The sequence below is a fragment of the Protopterus annectens genome, chromosome 1.part1 (assembly GCF_019279795.1).
Source record: "Protopterus annectens isolate FY-2018-M chromosome 1.part1, PAN1.0, whole genome shotgun sequence".
Lineage (NCBI taxonomy): Eukaryota > Metazoa > Chordata > Ceratodontiformes > Protopteridae > Protopterus > Protopterus annectens.
In genome coordinates this window covers 1,256,099,848-1,256,124,230 of record NC_056726.1, presented here as the reverse complement: position 1 = coordinate 1,256,124,230, position 24,383 = coordinate 1,256,099,848, and the positions used below count along the sequence as shown (strand labels likewise).

The following is a 24,383-nucleotide window of genomic DNA, read 5'->3' as shown; positions in this document are numbered from 1 at the left end:
CAGGCTTAAATGACAGTTTGTCTTTAAAACCAATTTTAATAGAGAGGGATGCTAAGTTATGACATGTTTTTTTTTCTTTTTCTTTTTTACCATTTGTATGTTGATTGCACTGTCTTTAAAACATTTTAATGTGCTAATTGTACTGATTATTTAACTACACCTGTGTAAGGCAGCAGTAGATTTGATAAAGTCTGCTATGGTAGCAGACAAAAGTGCTTATCCAACATTCTGTTCTTGCAGCAGTGCTGCTTTTCACAAATTGTATTCATTGCTGCTCTGGATTTTGGCTTTGCATTAAAGCATTTTTATTGTGTACACCTGGTATCTTGTGTTACTGGACACTGCCTTCAAGTGGTTGTTTTTCTACAGTTCCTTGGTTCCACTTGTTTACCCACTGTGATTTTCTTAGTAGTACAGCAGCAGGTTGTGTATGTGTGCCAGTAGTACAGCAGCAGGCTTTGGCAGTAGTATAGCAGCAGGCTGTGGCTATGTGGCAGTAGTACAGCAGCAGGCTGTGGCTGTGTGGCAGTAGTACAATAGGAGGCTGTGTCTGTGTGGCAGTAGTATAGCAGCAGGCTGTGGCAGTAGTACATCAGCAGGCTGTGGCTGTGTGGCAGTAGTACAGCAGCAGGCTGTGGCTGTGTAGCAGTAGTACAGCAGTAGGGTGTGTCTGTATGACAGCAGTACAGCAGGAGGTTGTGTCTGTGTGGCAGTAGTACAATAGAAGGCTGTGTCTCTGTGGCAGTAGTATAGCAGCATGCTGTAGCAGTAGTACATCAGCAGGATGTGGCTGTCTGGCAGTAGTACAGCAGCAGGCTGTGGCTGTGTAGCAGTAGTACAGCAGTAGGCTGTGTCTGTATGACAGTAGTACAGCAGCAGGTTGTGGCTGTGTGGCAGTAGTACAGCAGCAGGCTGTGGCTGTGTGGCAGTAGTACAGCAGCAGGCTGTGGCAGTAGTACAGCAGGAGGTTGTGGCTGTGTGGCAATAGTACATTTGAAGGCCATGGCTGTGTAGAAGTAGTACAGCAGCAGGCTGTGGCAGTAGTACAGCAGCAGGCTGTGGCTGTGTGGCAGTAGTACAGCAGCAGGCTGTGGCAGTAGTACAGCAGAAGGTTGTGGCTGTGTGGCAGTAGTACAATAGGAGGTTGTTTCTGTGTGGCAGTAGTATAGCAGCAGGCTGTGGCAGTAGTACATCAGCAGGCTGTGGCTGTGTGGCAGTAGTACAGCAGCAGGCTGTGGCTGTGTAGCAGTAGTACAGCAGTACTCTGTGTCAGTATGACTGTAGTACAGCAGCAGGTTGTGGTTGTGTGGCTGTAGTACAGCAGCAGGCTGTGGCTGTGTGGCAGTAGTACAGCAGGAGGCTGTGTCTGTGTGGCAGTAGTATAGCAGCAGGCTGTGGCAGTAGTACATTAGCAGGCTGTGGCTCTGTGGAATTAGTACAGCAGCAGTCTGTAGATGTGTAGCAGTAGTACAGCAGCAGGCTGTGGCAATAGTACAACAGGAGGTTGTGGCTGTGTGGCAGTAGTACATTTGCAGGCCATGGCTTTGGAGAACTACTACAGCAGCAGGCTGTGGCAGTTGTACAGCAGCAGGCTGTGGCTGTATTGCATTAGTACAGCAGCAGGCTGTGGCAGTAGTACAGCAGAAGGTTATGGCTGTGTGGCAGTATTACAGTAGCAGGTGTCTGTGGCTTTGTAGCAGTAGTGCATCAGCAGCCTGTGGGAGTAGTACAATAGAAGGCTGTGGCTGTGTGACAGTAGTATAACAGCAGGCTGTGGCAGCAGTACAGCAGCAGGCTGTGGCAGTGTAGCAGTAGTACAGCAGGAGGTTGTGTCTGTGTGGCAGTAGTACAATAGGAGGCTGTTGCTGTGTAACAGTTGTACATTAACAGGTTGTAGCTGTGTAACAGTGGTACAGCAGAAGGTTGTGGCTGTGTGGCAGTAGTACAGCATTAGGCTGTAGCGGTGTGGCAGTAGTACAGCAGCAGGCTGTGGCTGTGTGGCAGTAGTACAATAGGAGGCTGTGTCTGTGTGGCAGTAGTATAGCAGCAGGCTGTGGCAGTAGTACATTAGCAGGCTGTGGCTCTGTGGCAGTAGTACAGCAGCAGGCTGTGGCTGTGTAGCAGTACTACAGCAGCAGGCTGTGGCAGTAGTACAGCAGGAGGTTGTGGCTGTGTGGCAGTAGTACATTAGCAGGCCATGGCTTTGTAGCAGTAGTACAGCAGCAGGCTGTGGCAGTGTGGCAGTAGTACAGCAGAAGGTTGTGGCTGTGTGGCAGTAGTACAGCAGAGGTTTGTGGCTGTGTGGCAGTAGTAAAGCAGCAGGCTGTGTAGCCATAGTACAGCAGGAGTCTGTGTCTGTGTGCCAGTAGTATATCAGCAGGCTGTGGTGGTTGTATAGCAGCAGGCTCTAGCTGTGTGGCAGTAGTACAGCAGTAGGTTGTGGCTGTGTGGCAGTAGTACAACAGCAAGCTGTGGTGGTTGTATAGCAGCAGGCTGTAGCTGTGTGGCAGTAGTACAGCAGTAGGTTGTGACTGTGTGGCAGTAGTACAGCAGCAAGCTGTGGCTGTGTAGCAGTAGTACAGCAGTAGGCTGTGTCTGTATGACAGTAGTACAGCAGCAGGTTGTGGCTGTGTGGCAGTAGTACAGCAGCAGGCTGTGGCTGTGTGGCAGTAGTACAATAGGAGGCTGTGTCTGTGTGGCAGTAGTATAGCAGTGGGCTGTGGCAGTAGTACATTAGCAGGCTGTGGCTCTGTGACAGTAGTGCAGCAAGAGTCTGTGGCTGTGTAGCAGCTCTATGGCAGCAGGCTGTGGCAGTATTTCAGCAGGAGGTTGTGGCTGTGTGGCAGTAGTACATTTTCAGGCCATGGCTGTGTAGCAGTAGTACAGCAGCAGGCTGTGGCAGTAGTACAGCAGCAGGCTGTGGCTGTGTGGCAGTAGTACAGCAGAAGGTTGTGGCTGTGTTGCAGTAGTACAGCAGGAGGCTGTGTCTGTGTGGCAGTAGTACAGCAGCAGGCTGTACCTGTGTGGTAGTAGTGCAATAGAAGGCTGTTGCTATGAGGCAGTAGTACAGCAGCAGGCTGTGTCTGTGTGGCAGTAGTACAACAGGAGGCTGTGTCTGTGTGGCAGTAGTACAGCAGCAGGCTGTGGCTGTGTGGCAGTAGTACAATGAGAGGCTGTGGCTGTGTGGCAGTAGTACAGCAGCAGGCTGTGGCTGTGTAGCAGTAGTACAGCAACAGGCTGTACCAGTAGTACAGAAGGAGGTTGTGGCTTTGTGGCAGTAGTACATTAGCAAGCGATGGTGATGTAGCAGTTGTGCAGCAGTAGCCTGTGGCAGTACTGCAGAAGAAGGTTGGTGCTGTGTGGCAGTAGTACAGCAGGAGGCTGTGTCTGTGTGGCAGTAGTACAGCAGCAGGCTGTGGCAGTAGTACAGCAGCAGGCTGTGAACTCTTTGTCAGTAGTACATCAGCAGGTTGTGGCAGAAGTAGTACAGCAGCAGGTTGTGGCAGTGTAGCAGTAGTACAGCAGCAGGCTGTGGCTGTAGGGCAGTAGTACAATAGGAGGCTGTTGCTGTGTGGCAGTAGTACATCAGCAGGCTGTGGCTGTGTGGCAGTAGTACAATGGGAGGCTGTGGCTGTGTGGCAGTAGTACAATGGGAGGCTGTGGCTGTGTGGCAGTAGTACAGCAGCAGGCTGTGGCTGTGTAGCAGTAGTACAGCAGCAGGCTGTGCCAGTAGTACAGCAGGAGGTTGTGGCTGTGTGGCAGTAGTACATTAGCAGGCCATGGCTGTGTAGCAGTAGTACAGCAGCAGGCTGTGTCTGTGTGGCAGTAGTACAGCAGCAGCCTGTGGCAGTATAGAAGCAGAAGGTTGGTGCTGTGTGGCAGTAGTACAGCAGGAGGCTGTGTCTGTGTGGCAGTAGTACACCAGCAGGCTGTGGCAGTAGTACAGCAGCAGGCTGTGGCTGTTTGGCAGTAGTACAACAGCAGGTTGTGGCAGTAGGAGTACAGCAGCAGGCTGTGGCTGTGTAGCAGTAGTATAGCAGCAGGCTGTTTCTGTGTGGCAGTAGTACAGCAGCAGACTGTGTCTGTGTGGCAGTACTACCGCAGGAGGCAGTGGCTGTGTGTCAGTAGTACAGCAGTAGGATGTGGCTGTGTGGCAGTATTACTACAGCAGGCTGTGGGTGTGTGTCAGTAGGTTCATAGGTTCATAGATAGGTACGAGGCTATTGGCCCTAAGGCCTATACAAGCCTAGCCAAAATGGTACCCTGGCTTTCGCCACCCAAGAAAATTATTTTCCTGTGCCCCTGTCAAGCAGAACCACAGAAGTGATCCCCGTGGTAAATTTCCTATTACCCATCCAATCATCAAGATTTTTCTTAAAGAGTGCAAATGAGGAGCTCTGTTTAACATAGATAGGTAGTCTGTTCCAGAGTATGGGAAGTCTTTGGGACAGGAATTTATCCCTCCAGCATGTTCTGTTTATTGTGGTGACAAGGTTTAGGTCCCTAGATCATGTAGCTCAGAGGGATTGGGATTTCTTTAAGTGAAGCATGTCCAACAGCTCTGGGTTTGACATAGCTTTGTATGTTAGGCAGAGATTTCCTCTGAGTAGGCGATATGTGATGGAGTAAAGCTGGAGTTTTTTGAGTCAGTCTGTGTAGGGCATCTGTTTGAGGTCAGTAATCCTCTTTGTGAGGTATTTCTGCGGCCTTTCCAGTTGTTGTAGATGTCTTGTGAGGTACATACCAAAAAGGGCATTGTACTCTATAATGGGTCTAATGAGTGATGAGTAGAGGGGAACAATGACCTCTTTTTTTCTGGATGAGAAACCTTTTGTGATGAGGTGTGCCACGTTGAAGGATTTCCTGACCACTGTGGTGATGTGAATATCAAAGGAGACTACTGTCCACCTATGTCCCAAGGTCTTTTATTACACTTTCAGTGTTAAGTAGACTACCGCCTATGTGGTAGTTCATGGGTACAGAGTTTTTACCAAAGGGGATGAAAATGCACTTTTTGGCATTGAGCTTGAGACCATGGCTTTGACACCAGGCATCTGTCTCAGTGAGGCTCTTTTGTAGGATGTCCACATCATTAGGAGTTTTGATTATGGCTCCTGGTTTGCAGTCATCTGCAAATTTAGTTAGCCAAAGACCTTCTGTGTTAGCCTGTACTTCAGAGAAGTAGATACCAAACAGGAGAGGACCCAAGACTGAACCCTGTTGTACTCCACTTGTCATTGGTCTGAAGTCTGATTTGGAATCTGGTACTTTCACAGTGTGGGTTCTGTCAGTAAGCCAGTTGGCAACCCATCTTGTGACATAGGGATTTATACCTAGTTTAGTGAGTTTATCTATAATTCCAGAGTGTGGGATGGTGTCAAACGCCTTGGCGAGATCTAGATAGGCTGTGTGAACCACCTTACTCTCATCTATGGTTTTGTTGACTGCTTCAAAGAAGTCTATCAGGTTTAGGAGACATGATCTGCCTTTTACAAACCCAAACTGTATTGGGTCTAGACTTTGGAGATCTCCAGTGTCTTTGTTTATGAGTTCCATGATGATACATTCCATGGCCTTGCAGACCAGGCTCATCAGGCTAATGGGGCAGTAGTTCCCATGGTCTGTTGTGCCCCCCCCCTTTGTGGAGTGGGATAACCATCGTGGTGCACCATTCAATGGGCACAAAGCCTGAGGTGAGGCTATGATTGAACATGGTACTTAGGTGGGGTGCCAGTTCATTCTGTAGTGCGTGGAGAAGGCTGCCTGGGATGTTGTCAGTTCCCATGGATGCAGTGTTCTTGGCTTTGGAGAGTGAGGTTTTTACCTGTGCAGCCAAGATTACAGGAACTTTCCATTCTTCCGGTATAAAGATGGGCCCTTTAGGGGGTGAGAGGGGGTAAAGTTAGCACTGAACCTATCTGCCAGGATGTTGGCAATATCAGTTGGTTCTGTATATTTAGTGTCACTGTGCTGTAACTCAGAGCAGATCTGAGTGTTGTCATTGAGATTCTTGACATAGCTATAGAATGCTTTGTGGTTGTCTTTAGAATCAGTGGTGATTTTGTTTTCATAACTAGCTTTGGCGGATTTTATGAGGGATCTCAGCTTCTTACTCAGGCTGACCAGGGAGTTCCTCCAATTGTGGAATTTTACTCTTTTTTGCAACAGTTTCTTTCTTCTGTTGTAGAGTTTGTTCATGGCAGAAGACCACCAAATTGGCTTCCTTTTTTTGGAGGATAGCATCTTGGTTCTGTTAGGGATAGCACAATCCATGCACTTGTGTAAGTGCTTATAAAGTGCATTTGTGTAGGATTCAGCAGTCGTACCTCTATTGTCCATCTGCATGGGTTTCATGAAGTTTGCCACTTCTGTCTTAAGAAGCGTGAAGTTGGCTTTAATACAATAATTAGCAGTAATACAATAGGAAGCTGTGTCTGTGTGGCAGTAGTACAATAGGAGGATGTGTCTTTGTGGCAGTAGTACAGCAGCAGGCTGTGGCAGTAGTCCCTCAGCAGGCTGTGGCTGTGTGGCAGTAGTACAGCAGAAGGTTGTGGCTGTGTGGCAGTAGTACAGCAGAAGGCTGTGTCTGAATGGCAGTAGTACAGCAGCAGGCTGTGGCAGTAGTACATCAGCAGGCTGTGGCTGTGTGGCAGTAGTACAGCAGCAGGTTGTGGCAGTAGTAGTACAGCAGCAGGCTGTGGCTGTGTAGCAGTAGTACAGCAGCAGGCTGTGTCTGTGTGGCAGTAGTACAGCAGCAGGCTGTGTCTGTGTGGCAGTACTTCAACAGGAGGCTGTGGCTGTGTGGCAGTAGTACAGCAGCAGGATGTGGCAGTGTGGCAGTAGTACAGCAGCAGGCTGTGGGTGTGTCAGTAATGCAATAGGAAGCTGTGTCTGTGTGGCAGTAGTACAGCAGCAGGTTGTGGCTGTGTGGCAGTAGTACAATAGGAGGGTGTGTTTTTGTGACAGTAGTACAGCAGTAGGCTGTGGCATTAGTACCTCAGCAGGCTGTGGCTGTTTAGCAGTTTTACAGCAGAAGGTTGTGGCTGTGTGGCAGTAGTACAGCAGGAGGCTGTGTCTGAGTGGCAGTAGTACAGCAGCAGGCTGTGGAAATAGTACAGCAGCAGGCTGTGGCTGTTTGGCAGTAGTAGAGCAGCAGGCTGTGGCAGTAGTACTGCAGTAAGCTGTGGCTGTGGCAGTAGTACAACAGGAAGTTGTGTCTGTGTAGCAGTAGTACAGCAGCAGGCTGTGGCAGTAGTACAGCAGAGGGCTGTGGCTGTGTGGCAGTAGTACAATAGGAGGCTGTGTCTGTGTGGCAGTAGTACAGCAGCAGGCTGTGGCTGTGTGGCAGTAGTACAATGAGAGGCTGTGGCTATGTGGCAGTAGTACAGAAGGAGGTTGTGGCTTTGTGTCAGTAGTACATTAGCAAGCGATGGTGATGTAGCAGTTGTGCAGCAGTAGCCTGTGGCAGTACTGCAGAAGAAGGTTGGTGCTGTGTGGCAGTAGTACAGCAGGAGGCTGTGTCTGTGTGGCAGTAGTACAGCAGCAGGCTGTGGCAGTAGTACAGCAGCAGGCTGTGACTCTTTGTCAGTAGTACAGCAGCAGGTTGTGGCAGAAGTAGTACAGCAGCAGGTTGTGGCAGTGTAGCAGTAGTACAGCAGCAGGCTGTGGCTGTAGGGCAGTAGTACAATAGGAGGCTGTTGCTGTGTGGCAGTAGTACACCAGCAGGCTGTGGCTGTGTGGCAGTAGTACAATGGGAGGCTGTGGCTGTGTGACAGTAGTACAATGGGAGGCTGTGGCTGTGTGGCAGTAGTACATCAGCAGGCTGTGACTGTGTAGCAGTAGCACAGCAGCAGGCTGTGCCAGTAGTACAGCAGGAGGTTGTGGCAGTAGTAGTACAGCAGCAGGCTGTGGCTGTGTAGCAGTAGTACAGCAGCAGGCTGTGTCTGTGTGGCAGTAGTACAGCAGCAGGCTGTGTCTGTGTGGCAGTACTACAGCAGGAGGCTGTGGCTGTGTGGCAGTAGTACAGCAGCAGGATGTGGTTGTGTGGCAGTAGTACAGCAGCAGGCTGTGGGTGTGTGTCAGTAATACAATAGGAAGCTGTGTCTGTGTGGCAGTAGTACAGCAGCAGGCTGTGGCTGTGTGGCAGTAGTACAATAGGAGGCTGTGTCTTTGTGGCAGTAGTACAGCAGCAGGCTGTGGCAGTAGTACCTCAGCAGGCTGTGGCTGTGTGGCAGTAGTACAGCAGAAGGTTGTGGCTGTGTGGCAGTAGTACAGCAGGAGGCTGTGTCTGAGTGGCAGTAGTACAGCAGCAGGCTGTGGAAGTAGTACAGCAGCAGGCTGTGGCTGTTTGGCAGTAGTACAGCAGCAGGCTGTGGCAGTAGTACTGCAGCAGGCTGTGGCTGTGTGGCAGTAGTACAATAGGAAGTTGTGTCTGTGTGGCAGTAGTACAGCAGCAGGCTGTGGCAGTAGTACAGCAGAGGGCTGTGGCTGTGTGGCAGCAGTATGATAGGAGGCTGTGTTTGTGTGGCAGTAGTACAGCAACAGGGTGTTTCAGTAGTCCAGCAGCAAGCTGTGGCTGTGTAGCAGTAGTACAGCAGCAACTGTGGCTGTGTGGCAGTAGTAGTAGGTTGTAGTAGTAGTGTCTGATTACAAATTCAGTGAATGAAAGAGGGAGAAGGGCTCGTATATATAATTATGTCAAAAAAGTATTTATTTAAATTGACAGGGTAAAGTACTAGCTACAGCATAAAGTGAAAAATAGTATTCTAACACAGCTAAAATCAGATAAAAATCAAACAAGACAAAAACAAATCCATCATATGGTATTTAAAACACAGGTAAAGACCTACATACAGGCAACCTTATCTTCGCAGAGGCATTAAAAAAGTAAACTGGACTGTTATGCTACTGTCAGAAAAGAGATTGAGTAGGAGCGAAGCAGATACCTTACAAGGGTGTGGGGTTTAGTTTCCAATAGCTGAGAATAAAAGTGGATGTTTTTTTTTTTTTTTTTTTTTTTGTGGTAGGTTACTTAATCCATGACACTGTGCAAAGACAGCTAGTCAGATCCAAGATGTAATCAGGGTTTGCAAGAAGTTCTCTTTTCTCTTCATGCAGCACTGGGAGTATAGTAGTCATCAGCTCAAATTAAAAAAAAGAGTGCTAAGTTGCACATTGGTTCTGAAGTTTAAACTAAATAGTTTCCAACAAAATGGAAATCCTCTAGTCGAGGATACAAACTAAGGAATAGCCTAAATCTAGAAATTACTTGGAAGTAATGGCTTTTGCTCCTCTTCCCTCCACAACCAATCAGCAACACCAAACCCAAGTTAAATCCAGATGGGCAGCTCTATGGAGTGCCCCGACAATATGACGTCATCTCCAAGATGGAATAAAGGCCTTATAGAATTCTCCTTTTCTTCCTCCTCTTCTTATAGTACTGGAGAGAGAAATGGTCAGCAACTCAGCACCAGAGTATTGAACATACAATGGTTCTGAAATAAATTCCAGAGATACACATTCCCAACAAAATGTGAATCTACCAGTCAGAGATGCATGCCAAGGACAACTCAGAGTTAACAACAGAATTATATGGATTCTGCCCCTCGTTTGGTCAGGATTAATCAGCAGCATCAATACCAACCTGAATACAAACCAGCATGTGCATAGCTTGTGTATCGCTACTACATGTAGAGAAGTGAGTAGAAACAGCATGGGCATAGCTGGTGTATCGCTACTACATGCAGAGAAGTGAGTACAAACAGCATGTGCATAGCTGGTGTATCACTACTACATGCAGAGAAGTGAGTACAAACAGCATGTGCATAGCTGGTGTATTGCTACTACATGCAGAGAAGTGAGTGCAAACAGCATGTGCATAGCTGGTGTATCGCTACTACATGCAGAGAAGTGAATACAAACAGCATGTGCATAGCTGGTGTATCGCTACTACATGCAGAGAAGTGAGTACAAACAGCATGTGCATAGCTGGTGTATCGCTACTACATGCAGAGAAGTGAATACAAACAGCATGTGCATAGTTGGTGTATCACTACTACATGCAGAGAAGTGAATACAAACAGCATGTGCATAGCTGGTGTATCGCTACTACATGCAGAGAAGTGAATACAAACAGCATGTGCATAGCTGGTGTATCGCTACTACATGCAGAGATGTGAGTACAAACAGCATGTAAATAGCTGGTGTATCACTACTACATACAGAGAAGTGTATACAAACAGCATGTGCATAGCTGGTGTATCACTACTACATGCAGAGAAGTAAGTACAAACAGCATATGCATAGCTGGTGTATTGCTACTACATGCAGAGAAATGAGTACAAGCAGCATGTGCATAGTTTGTGTATCGCTACTACATGCAGAGAAGTGAGTACAAACAGCATGTGCATAGCTTGTGTATTGCTACTACATGCAGAGAAGTTAGTACAAACAGCATGTAAATAGCTGGTGTATCACTACTACATGCAGAGAAGTGAATACAAACAGCATGTGCATAGCTGGTGTATCGCTACTACATGCAGAGAAGTGAATACAAACAGCATGTGCATAGCTGGTGTATCGCTACTACATGCAGAGATGTGAGTACACTTAGGCAAGTGAGGAGAAGAATAACATTAATGTGAGTGGCCTTGGGGGGGGGGTGTCAGTTGTATTGCTCCAGATTCACTGTATTAAACTATAAGGTCAGTAAAATGGTTATTTAGTTATTGCTTCCAGAGTAGACATTATTAGCTGGAAGAGTTTTTCACTTTAGATGATTATTTGGAGTTTCATACTGTAAAGTAATTTTGGCACATTAGATTCATTACATATTCTGGCACATTAGATTCTATATATTAAGCTGTGAAATGGAGCCAGAAATAATAATAATACTGCACAGAAGGCTTTTTTAAGGTAATATCAGTTTGTTATAACTCCACATCTTTTTTTTTTCTTAATTCTGAAATCTGTTTAGTTTAAAGTTTATTTCATAATTAACTGAGTGTTGAAATATACATTTACAAATGAAAATGTCAGTGGCTCAAGACTTAATACACTTATCATTGAGTCTGGAAAATAAAATAGGCTGTAATGTCTATTCTTACTCCAGGTGAGGGTGTGCATTTTCCATTACTGGTACTGCAGTGCAGAGTATGCTTTGTAACAGTAATATGATTTTCCTCTGTACACTAACATTGCCTCTTTGTATCGCATTATCTTATACAGTAATGTATTATTTGACAAGATATAAACTGTATATATTTTTGTATATAATGTACGGCATATACGGGTCCACTTTCAAATTTTGAAAATCCAAAAGTTTGACGCTCTAAATACCAAAGCCCAGAAGATCGAAGTTTTGGAATCTTGAAACTTGTCAATGGAGATCACTGTACATTGTGGAAAGGGAACTTTACCATTCTCTTTACTGTAGTGCGATCTCAGAGTTGGTATATTTACTAGCAGGGGGTGCGGGGGGTGCAGGGGTCTTGTTCCCCTGCATAACTGTGAGTTGTGCACTTTTACTGTTTTAGATTTTTTTCCAAGTTTCAAGATTCCAAAATTTTGATCTTCTGGGCTTTGGTATCTAGAGCTTCGAAGTTTTGGATTTTTGAAATTTGAAAGTGGACCCATATACACACACACCCATACAGATATATATGTATATATATATATATATATATATATATATATATATATATATATATATATATATATATATATATATATATATATATATATATATAGATATATATATATATATATATGTGTGTATATATATATATATATATATATATATATATATATATATATATATATATATATATAAATATGGATTCACTTCAAATCGAATTTACAAAATCAACTTCAAATAAATCAAACCAAAACATCAAGTTTTGTAAACTTCTGAAATGAAACCAAAAAAAAAAAAAAAAGACAAACTGGGGCTTTTGCGGGGGCTGTGCCCCACCCCCTACTTAAATATACCAACTCCAAGATCGCTACAGTGGGGAAATGGGAATGTCCCGTCTTATGCTGTATGGAAGAAAAACGGAGATTTCTCATATTACTGCACACACTCTAAGGTAAGTAAAGTTTTATTTTTCAACACTATATATTGATTTACTGAAATCTCGATCATATGGTCTCGACCATATGAATTCGAGATTTCAGTAATGATATGTGAAGTGTACCCATATATATATATATATATATATATATATATATATATATATATATATATATATATATATATATACACGTAATTATATATACATATATATATATATATATATATATATATATATATATAATTTTGTTTTCATCAGCGGTATATGTTATGATTCAAAATGCATACCCTGATCTTGAATATAATGTTTATTTTTCCCTGTAAAGTGGCTTTCTATATAGGCATGATAATCCATGGGGCATGACTGCCCTTAATTAATGATTTTATTGTGGGGAAGTATACTGTTTTGAACTGACATTGAAATATAGTAGAAAGTAGACAGAGCAATAATATTTTCATTACAAGTGTAGTTTTCAGGCCAGTCAATAAACTAATTCATACTGCAGGAGCAAGCTTTCAAAGTTTTTGGGAAGATAGTTGATTTCAGGGTTGCTCAATGTTTTAAAGGACCAATAGGAGATAAAAGGTACTGGTCACTTTGTAAAATGCTGATGTTAGTAGGTTTTGCCAGTATATTTGTAAGGAGAATGTTAAGACATGAAGATTTAGTGGATGTGGCATTTGGCCTAATGGAATGTTTGACCACACCGGATAAGCAGAAGGAATCAGCAATGCAGATTAGCTTTATTTAAAGATAATTATTCCAGTCAATGTAAATATCACAGCTTATTATTATATTTTTGTTTGGTACATATGAGCTGATCTATAGAAATGTATATTCAACAGCTGCAAGTGAAATAGCTGGGAGTGTAAAATAGGAGGTTGAATGTACACATGGATTATATAAAGAGTTGTACAGCAATCAACAGAAAACAGAGCAATAATCTAATTGCACACTGCAGCGTTGTTGGTGTCACTTTTAGTTATGACGGAAAAGGGGGAAGTCAGAGTCTTATTAACAACCAGAAGACTACATCCTCCTTGTCTTGTACTGGGCCTGTTGTCCATAAAAGTGCTGTAATGATTGGAGAAAAGAAGATTCTACAACTTCTTCCACCTGAAATGGGGCTATTGGCCTAGTGGAAATAACCTAGTTAAGAAAAGGTAAATAAAATAAGTAATTAAATAAAAATTGCCAATATCTTTTCTTGTTTTGCTGGATTAACAGTGAAAATCCTTTCATAAACTATGGTTTGCACATTTTAGATTGCAGTTTGTCTGTTCTGAGGAAACAGTACTTCCAGGGTTCAGTAGAAAAATATAATAGCAGCTGCTGAAAGATGCTTATCTGATTTTTCCCCAAACTTTATGGAAAGGAAACTATAGACCATTTAGTCTACAGCAAATTGCCTTGTAGCTAAACAGAATAAGGTGTTTGCTATGGATCTACCAAGGCTCATAAAGTTTGGCTGCATTAAAGAGGTACTAGTAAAGACAGGAAGAAATTTACTTGAATAAATACACATTTTTTGGGAGTGTGATGAGCTGGCAGATTTTAAAACTACACTACAGAGTAATCTGTCAGAAATAATGGGGAACAAATAGCTGTAACTAAAGAAATAACTTTTTTTTTCAAGTTGGGACACAGAATCTGAATCGTCTAGTTATAATAAGGCCATGTTAAGTTCAGTGCTCTCGGCTGCCAAAAGAAATTTACTAGAAAATGCAAATCAAAATTTAAATTGAAGTTTTGAATACCATTTTTATTTGGTACCCTTGGACTTTATTTTTACTGACCTGGCTCTCAGTACTCAACATCCACATCAGGTCTGCCAGCTACACTCCAACTCTCCTGGATTTATTCAGGTTCTGGGGACTTCTGTGGATCTTGAAGGTGTCTAGGGGTTTGGTTCATCTGTGCTTCTATCTGAGTTTTATTTTTAATGACCTACCCACGTCCTTTTCCCCACCCACCATGTTCATTGATTAAATTTGAGGGCAGTTACCCTCTTGGATGACACCCCCATTGGGGATTGTAGCACCAAGTATCCTCCCACCTGGGATTGGCATGCCCATTCTTTCCCTGCTGCTCGGTCATTGGCCCAAGCCATTACTCAAACCCAAGTCAGATGGGCTTTAGGGTATTATCCCTCTATGATGATGTCAGATATTGCCTGCTATGCCAGGAGAAGTAGGGAAGTGGATGTGTAACATATGTCAGCACAGCTAGCTGGAATTTTGTAAAGAATTACATGTAATTTGTATATCAAACTGATTTGTACAGATGCTTGTGTTGAAAATGTATGTGTAAAGCTGCTTGCGTTAAAAATACACCAACGGTGTGCCTTGCTGCACAGAAAAAGCAATATACTTGTATGTCAGACTGCATTATAATTATTGAAATTAATATTGTAACAGAGGATAATGGAAGAAAAAAGGTTAAGTTCAGCTCAGCTAACTTTGAAAAATAATATGAAATTAAATTACTTAATTTAGGCTATAAAGATTGTATCTTTCAGTTCTGATTGCAGCCAGAGATAAAATGTCTGTATCACAGAATGGTTTTATTAGCTCCTGTAGGAAGAATGGAAGTGTTTATTTTTGTTTTATGACTTCCAGAAGCTGCAACAATTGTCTGTATGGTAACACATATGTGTGATATTCTGGTTCAGTTTCCAGTAATGGGGATAGTATGGGAACCAGAAGTCAGATGACCAGATGTATGTGATGTTATTCTGTAATCCGGGGCAAAAATTATGTTTTAATACTAGATGAGACTGAAGTCTCAGAGCAGTATGTTTTTGTAACCTGACAAAGAATGATCTCTCATCTACCTCATCCTGCCTTGCTCTAGTAAGTGAACCAGGGAATAGTAATTCCTTAGATCTGTCAGGAAAATATAGTGAGCTTAGCTAAGTACTGTTTTTCTGTATCTGTGTGAATCTATTAATTTGTGTTATTTTAATGTTTCCTGTGATTGAATCTCTGGTGTTTTCTGTAAATAGATATTTAGTATGTTCACGTTCCTTCATTAATTATTATTAAATATATTTGTGGCTGATCCTTCAGGGAATAGTTTAACCTTTGAGAGCACTTATATCTATTTGGTGACTCTGTGGCCACTCCTGAAAGCCTTACTGCATTGGTCAAACACTATCATTGGTACTAATATTAATTTCACTCAGTATAATCGGACACCCTTGTAAGAGCCTTAGAGTAGCTGGCTTTGGAGTGTCTGGTGGCAATAACTACCTTATAGTCTGGGCAGAAGGGGGCATAGCTGGTAAATTTGTGCCAGCCCTTCCCAGGTGTGTGTGTGTGTGTGTGTGTGTGTGTGTGTGTGTGTGTGTGTGTGTGTGTGTGTGTGTGTGTGTGTGTGTGTGTGTGTGTGTGTGTGTGTGTGTGTGTGTGTGTGTGTGTGTGTGTGTGTGTGTGTGTGTGTGTGTGTAAATCAAATCTCCAAGGATGTGTGTGTCAGCTGCTTGCAGCAGGGACATGAAGCACTAGTTTCACAGAAAGGATGCTGGAGGACTTAGGTCCATAGGTTTATAGGTAGGTACTAGGCTATCTGCCCAAAGGCATTTATAAGCCTAGCCAGAATGTGTTGGCTTTTGCCGCCCCCTTAGATTAGTTCCTTGGACACCAGGCTGAGAACTCAACTCTACAGCTGTGCCAGTAGGAAGTCTCACTGGGGCCCTGGAGAAAGAGATAGAGAGCATGAGAGAGAGAGAGAGAGAGACAGAGACAGAGAGAAATCCAGACCCTGAACTGAGTGTGTTCCCTGTGTGCTCTTAAGGGAAATTGTACTTGATACAGAATGCTCCAGCTGGAAATACTGAGTGTATCCATTGTTGTTCCAAGTGAATGTCCTTCTCCAGTGTCAGTGGTGAGGATTCAGACTCCTTGATTACTTGTCCAGAGAAGGGATGTCACACCCTCTACACCACCACAGTGGCTTGCAGTATTGAATATTGTTAAAGAAATAAAGAATTGGAAGTAAGATCTTTAGCTAAAGAAAGGTATATAAACCTATGCTGCTGGTGATTCAGAATTAACTAACAGTCTATGAAAATGGAGGGTCTGAGAGGTATGTTTGAGGAGCTGATACTAAGCTTAGATGCCTTGAGAGGGAGAAAGGGAGTAGAAAAGTCCCACTGCTGTATTGCTTTGGGACAGAACCAAAAAGGCACAGCACATCTTCAAGTTACAAGAGAAAAAGTCAGTGAACTCCTTGTACAGTATGCATGAAAACATATGTTCCCACTTGCAGATTCACTGTACATTGCAAGTCTCACAGTGAATGCAGGGCCAGTGAAATCCTTGTAATATATTCTTGGAAGCATACATGCCTATGTGCAGGTGCACTGCACACTGGGAATCACAGAGTGAATGTAGGAGTAAACAGAAAAAAGCAGATTAGCCATGCTGTGAGTGAACCAGATGAGACCAGGTGTGTTGTGAAGGATGATAATAACTCCAGTAGGTGAGATGTTTTCTTCCCTGGAAATGGTGGAGCCACTCAGTGATAGGAAATGTTAGTGGTTTTCTCCAACAATGTGGAGATAGGAGTTCATAAACATGCAGTCCAGAAGACCATTGAGGGGGCCTAGCTCATTTTCCCCAGAGCACTTCCTGGGTAAGTCGCTTGCTCCATGTCACAAAGTAGGTCAGGGTAGTCAAATTGTGAACTCTAGGAAGCACATTGTAAACAACTCATATCTTACTGGACTGAAGTAACCAGAACCTTTTCATTTATTTTTTAATACATTGTTTGTTATACATTGTTAACTGGGTATTTAGACTGGTCCTCACACCCTTTTTGATCATGGCATAGACATCCTCTGTTTTAAAAAGTTGAAGGAAACCAGAGAAAACCAGCAATGGCAGGGTGAGAACCCCACACAATCAAGTTAGTGGAAATGATGATTATACCTCTCAACTTATAGATTTTCACAGAATGTCCAGATGTTTGCCTCATATATTTAGTCTGTTCCTCATAACACTGTGTTATTTTGACAAATCACTGAGGTAATTTAAGGATTAAAGTCAATAAATAATGGCATGCATCACATTCAGGAATGCATTCTAAGTCAAATCATATTATTCTAGCAACTTTCTAAGTTTATAAGAGCAATATTTAAAATGTGTCCCTGTTTTTGGGCCTTTGCCCCCGTTATGTCAGGCTATGTCCAGATTTTCTGTGCTAAGACTTTGAGAAGTATGAAGATGGTTGAAGCCCAGATGAGAGAGGCATGAGGTAGCTACTTTACCTCTAAGCCAACCACGCTGTCCCACATGACAAAACAGAATCATGGGGGGGGGGGTCCACAGGACAGAGGCTGTGAATTCAGTGTAAGAATATTACAAAACTCTAACTGGTATCAAGCTACTTCTTTGTATGACAATGAATAAATATTAAATATTTAAAATAGTTTATCAGATTTTAACAGACATTGTTTATAAGGTATTTTAAGAGGGTACTGTGTGACACAACTTATTTATTTATTTAATCAAAGCCCAAATGTTAACCCAGAAAGGTAAGTTATCATTGCTGAATTGTGGGCAAAAATGTATAAATAAAGAAGAAAAACATGATACTCCCAACTGCAGAAATAAAAAAAATGAAGGTAAAAATACTTTTTTAATGTAAGTAACTTCTAAACTTTAACAACTAACATTTGTTACTCTTGTATTCAGTACTTCTTCAGACTGATGGTAAGAGAGTATTACAGCAATTAAGTATATAAAACAAAATCATATGATATAGAAGACTATCGAGTAAGAGCAAAGACATAAAATGCTGAAATCTAAATGATGAAAAAAGGGCAATAGAAATACATGTTTTAAAACACGCTGTAAAAAGCATGAAACAAGCATTCAAAACCTAACAAATATTGTGTTTAATAGGGCTATTCCTTAAATCAATTTAACTCTGGCAAAGAAGTCATATTAACTAAAACCTGACATTTGGTTCTGTAATATTACCATGTCCCCACTACATATATAATGCAACTTAAAATAAGATCCCACCAAACCTTAAAATTGTACATCTGGCTTTTTCTGCCCCATGCACTGATCATATTTTTAAACTGTCCTTGTTGACTCCTTTTTTTTTAACTTCCTTGGTTATTTGTTTTGTAGTTATAAATTTCAGCAAACTATATACAGACCACTAGTGGAAGGTTGGCATAATGGTTAATGTATTTGCCTTTCAAACACAAGGTGCAGGGTTTGACTCTCACATGGGATAATTATGGGATAATTGACTAGGCTTAAAATGGCCCACAAGGGCAGTTAGCCAAGTACTAATCTATAAACATATCCTCAAGTTGTCACGTTCAGGTACATGTATGGTTAATGTAGTTTCAGAGCTCTACACAGTATCTAAAAGCTGGATACGGTTAACATTTTAAAACACATATTAATAATGGGCTGAATATTAAAACATACCTTCCCCTTTGAGAAACTTTTGCACAAAATCATCAAGGTTCTTTGGTGTCTCCAGAAATGATATACTGGTACAAAAGTGGTAGAGAGAGATACAAGCATCCCTGGGATTTCTGGTCGTATAGATAACCTGACGAGAAATCAATTCCACATGCCAGTTATTATTGCAAGGTAAGCATTTAAATACCATAAGTTTATTACAAAAATGTGATGTGAAAACGTTTAGTTGCAGTACAGCAATATTGTGATATACTGTAATTCACACTCTTAACACAATGTACCTCACTTTGGCAGATTCATTTTTAAAAACGATTCTCGCAAATGATGTTTAGGCCATTGGTTCTAAATTTGATAGACATGGAAAACAGAATTACACTGGTGTCAAACAGATGATTCTTGATATTTTTATTTTTTTACTTAGGTTTTTCACCTACGACCCATGCTAGCTGCAAAATATGAACTGCCTTATTAACTGTTCTACAGTGGCTCACATTCTCACAAGGCAGAGGGGTTAGGGGCTAACAAATTTGATCCACTAAATAAGGGAAGACTGGTGATGGGAGCTGTGCAATTAACCACATCTCTGTTTCCTCTGAGTCAAAATATACATCGTGGCCTGAATGCAATTCTTGTTGGAATTACTGGGTCAGCTGGTTATTAAGCTGTATATTTCTTCTTTCCATCCCTATTAGTGCTGTGCCAGTGAAGGCAACAAGCTTGAAGTCATGATGTTTGGAAAGATTCCCAGGCTGATAAAACAAAGGAAAGTTCAACCAACAGCTTTTGTTTGCTGCTGCAAAGTGCATGCTTGAATTAAACTATTATGCAGGTATGGGCAGATGTGGATATACACCGTCCTCATGAGAAGAAGGAATAGTGAACACATACAGCACAGAGACCAAAGTTCTAGGAGGTGAATTGATAATAAAATCTTTTTCATTACTTAAGCTTTGAAAACTTTAACTCATACCAAGAGTTGGTCCCCTAAATACTGTGCAACACTCTCAAGAGAACCCCCCCCCCTTCCACAGCCTGCACAACTGGGCTCTTTCTCCTTAATTTTCTAAATCTAATTCCTCCAATCCCATAATATCCAAACTTTCTCTTCACCCTTCAGGTTAAGCTACTCATGTGTTATTCACTATCACCTGTCATTTATTTGTGCTATGTTAACTGTATCCCATTAATGGGTTTGACCAGTTGACATAATGGTTAAGGTGCTCTATTCAGTAGCATACCGCCTGCTCAGAGGTGATCTCTGCCTGACATACAAGGCCATGCCCAATCAGGATTTGATGGACATGCTCCACCTCAAAAAATCCAAATCAATCAGGACGACGAGAGCTAAAGACTTAAACCTCAGCACAAGTATGAATAGGACATGCTGGAGGGATAGATTCATAACCCAGAGGCTTCCCATGCTTTGGAACAGGATCCCAGTTCGTATTAGGCAGAGCCCCTCACTGACTCTCTTCAAGAGAAATCTTGATGAGTGGATGGGAGATCGAAAGTTTACCCCAGGGGTCACATCTGTGTCACTGCTAGACAGGGGCACAGTAAACTAATTCTATTATATAAGGGGACCTTCATTGTGTCACTACTAGACAGAGGCACAGTATTCTAGATTTATTCTGTACATTTTTGTACCATTTCATGGGGTGGAAAAAGCCACATCACTATGGCTAGGCTTACAAATGCCCCAGGGCAGATAGCCTAGTACTATACTATGAAACTATGAAACTATGAAGGTCTTCTCCTCCCAAACGTGAGGTAAAAGGCTCTGTTTTAGATTAACAATGTGCTTATTTTCCTTATGTTACTCTGCATACTCACTGTAATGCAGTGACAGTTATATCACTTCCCTTTTTGATCAATGCCTCTTTCATGGCAAAGCCAGTGTCCAATTCCATTTTGCAGACAATACAGTGACAGCATCTTGCCTTCTGTCTTTTCTCTACTGTTCAATCTGGTGTCTCATTTGGAATGGTTCAGTTAGAATATACTTTCACTTACCACTGCTTCTGATTTTAATATATGCTTTTACCAATTTAACACTGAAAGTAGTTTAATTTCTATTTATTTATTTTGCTTGCTTTGTTAACTAGGTTGTAGAAATACTCTGAGACCTATTCTTAGAGGATGCCCAGGAGCACTTTCCGATTAAGTCATTTACTCATATTCTTAAAAAAGCCAAAATGGAAATTGAAGAAATCCAAACTAGGCCTAGACAATGACTCTCCTTAGCAACCCATACCTTTAACTGTCTTTTCTACATAAAGGTAGCTTTATGCAGCACATTGCTCTGGCAACTGTGAGCATGGCTGCTACTCAACATATTTCAGATAGTATGTGCCCGTCCTCTGGATCCAAGTGAGTCCTTAGGAGGGAGAATACTTTTTCTTCGATACAAAATATCATATTGAAGTGACTGCTTTGCAGATACTGACCACTACTGTCTGTATAAAATATCAGCACTGACGTACAAGCTCATCCAAATAATCTGCGAATTGCCAGTAAATGTATCGTTTGTGATGAGGTACTTTACAGCTATATTTTCTCAAAACTCTGACCTTCTAACTTGCTACTAAACTGACAAGCAACAATGATTTGTCATTGAATGCATACTTAGTTATGGTGCTGTTTTTCATATTATACAATAAAGTTTTGACTTTAGATACACACTGTGTTTTTTTTTTTTAATAAAAAAACTTTACACGTGTACAGTGTTAATTCTTGGCTGACATATACTTCAACTCACTGAGTGATTTTACTTAGAAGACCATTTCAGCCTGGCACCATGAAAATGGAGCGTTTTTATGCAGTGTGAAAATAGCCCCCCGGATTTACTAATCTTCCGTGCAGGACTAGTTTAGTCCTGCACGGAAGCAACCATTTAGCAGCAGGATAGCAACGCACCATGCATAATAATGAGGCATGCTGCCTGAGCTCTTAGGCTTACATGGAGCATGTAAGAGTGCAGGGGGCATATCTGAGAGCAGAGCTCTCAGAATAAATACTCTCCCGCAATGTAGAACAGCAGAAAGGGGTATGCAATGAGCGAGACCGCTCACAGGTGACTGCATATCCCTAGCAACAGTGCCCCTTGTGTACAACAGCAACAGAATGTATAAATAAAATGAAGTAACCCTTTATTATTTTTCTTTTAACATCTAATTACAGCTAACCATAGGTTTGCAGGTGTGCCTATTGCTTAGCTATGGTTAATGCAGTTTAAATGGCTGAAAAGGATAACAAGGAAGATATATGCAAATGATGCAGCATAGCAATAGTGTAGTGGGCAGAGAATCCGCCTTATGAGCTGGCATTCCCGGTTCAAGTCCCACTGCAGCAGATTCCATTTTCCATGGCAAAGCATATTATGAGTAATATTTATGTTGCATAACCCACTAAATTACATATTTTGATAAACTGGAGTACTGCAGTAAATGCACATGTGAGGTGTCAGTGCCATAATGAATAAGGCAGTAGTAAGCAGGTTTAAGCACAAGTAAGCAGTTGCAAGCATATTTAAGCACTAGTAAGCGGGCTTAAGCCCGTTTGCGTGGTGGTAATGCGCACACAGGTTAAGCCATTCTGAAGCTAACATTGTGTAAGCAGATGTAACGGCAGGTTAGCAGTCCTTACCATCACGCAAACCCACGCAAACCCGCTTACAACTGCGTTAAAGTGCCTTAATCACTCTGTATCCAATGGCTCATGTTCTGCCCAGCAACAAAATAAACAGCCTCTGCAAGGCTCAAACCCAGGAACCTGCACACCATAGTCCCAGTAGTTATCTACCAAGCCATCACAGAAGCACAGAAGAATGAGGTAGTAGCAAACAAGTCCTCTCCATAGTATAACCAAACTGAACCTGTGAAAGGAATCGGTATACAGTCATATGTTCCATAACCCACTACATAATATAAATATGTGAACTAGAGTACAGCAGCAAGCCCAGAAGTGAGGTGTAATTGTAATAGAGTGTTGAAGTCCCCAATAAAGCACAAGGACCCCACAGAGTGTACGTACACATTAATCATGGATACCAGGCATACATATAAGGTGTAATGAATAATAACACAATGCCAAAAAGGCATTATAATGAAAGTCTAATATAAGCAATGCTAAGCATAGCACAGGCCAGCTTAGGAGGTTTGAGCAATGTGTAGACCAGCTAACTCATTGTGCCCAGTAGTATACCCCTTTAAATAATGCCAACTTTAGGTAAGCAGGTTTGCCCATAGCTTAGCCTTTTTAAAACCGTACAATCATGGAAATGTGTGGGAAATCAGCCCTACTTAAACCCAAGAGGCAGAAATACATCTCATAACTGGCTGTAGCTTCCCTTTGCAGGCACTGTGGCAGTAAGGGGAGAAGGAATGCGCTTCTGGGCGCAGCACTGGTGCATCCAGGAGTCCAAGGTCATGGCAGGACTCTTAGTTAAAGACCATGCTCAGAGACTGCTGCAGGGCCAGTACCAGGGCTCCCAATATAAGGCATAGGCCTGGGACCATCTCGCATGTGACCTCATCAGTGCCACTGGCATACACCGAACTGGTGAGCAGGTCAGGCACCACTATGCCGACCAGAAGCGGCAGAAGGGGGACCTCTTGGAGGAGTGGCTCCAGGAGACAAGGGCATCAGGGGATGTTACAGACGTATGTGAGTATCACCCCAGTATGTGTGTAATAATTGCCAGCTCAGGTATATTATGAATAGGTATGGCTACATATTCCTCTTATGTCCCCCACAGCTGCAATGGAGCGGGCTGCAAACCAGGAGGCCCACATCAGTCACCTGGTGAGGTTGTGATACGAGGTAGGTCAGTAATACTCATACGCATTTACTGTCATAGGAAATAAAAATAAAAGTAGTAGTAAATTAATTGCTAGTATAAAACCTGTAGTGTTCAAGGCAAGTACTGCATAAACTAGAGAATATGGCAGTAAGAGTCTCATATTGTCTGTAAGTCAGTAAAAGTGTAATAGCCTGATAAAACAGGTCTAACTACTGGACTACATGTGTTTATCCTGGTATCATACAGCAATATAGATATGCAATCATGTAATAGTACTGTAGTATTAAGCACTATTACCTACACTGTGCACCATAAACTGAATGTGTAGGAATGCCTGTATATGACAGGTGTAAACCCCAGAGGCCACTTAGTACAACTGAGAGACACATAGACAGTAAAGAGGGAAAATGCAGACAACAAAAACTGAATGGCACATGCAACTGAGATGTGAACTGTAGTTTTTTTAACAGACACAGCCACGGTTCAAATCCTGCCAGTGGTAGTAGTCTGCATACAGAATCATACCACTCAACTGTACAGATATGTCCAAAATGTCTAGTAAAGTAACCAATATCTGTTGCCTATCAACCTGTCCCCCTGGGAAATCAGTGGGATGATCCCAGATGTATAGACAGCAAACAGGAAATACAACTGCTTGACACACAGCTATGAGAACAAATCTGGCACACTAGCAACTCCCCATTACCTTATGTGACTAAGAAGCCACATATGACCCATTTACATCCCAACTTGTCAAGCTGTGGTCAGAGTGTGTGCAGTAACAGAGTGAGATGTATGTGCATAATAGTAATGTGGACTTTGGTACTGTGTGTGAGAACATTCAGGTAGTGCTAATAAACATTCCTCTCACAGGTCTGTCAGATACCAACACTGTGCCCAGAAATACAATAAAGATATGCAGTTGCTCTGAATAATGAGGTATTAAACATCACTATTGCCCACACTGTCCAACAACATATAATTGTCTAGGAAATCTGTATATGAGTGTTGGCATTTATATTACGCTGTCGAAAACTCAAACTGTCGACAGCGTAATAATCAACA

General features: G+C 42.4%; 1 protein-coding gene across 2 annotated transcripts in view; it reads right to left on the bottom strand.

Annotated features, from left to right (window-relative positions):
- LOC122809728 (sulfotransferase 2B1-like) overlaps nt 1-24,383 on the bottom strand; it is a 395,124-nt gene that overhangs the window by 130,418 nt on the left and 240,323 nt on the right. For both annotated transcript variants that reach the window (XM_044081447.1, XM_044081438.1), the window contains exon 4: nt 18,521-18,647. In XM_044081447.1, the coding sequence (XP_043937382.1) occupies nt 18,521-18,647 (127 nt within the window). The remainder of the gene's footprint in view (nt 1-18,520; nt 18,648-24,383) is intronic.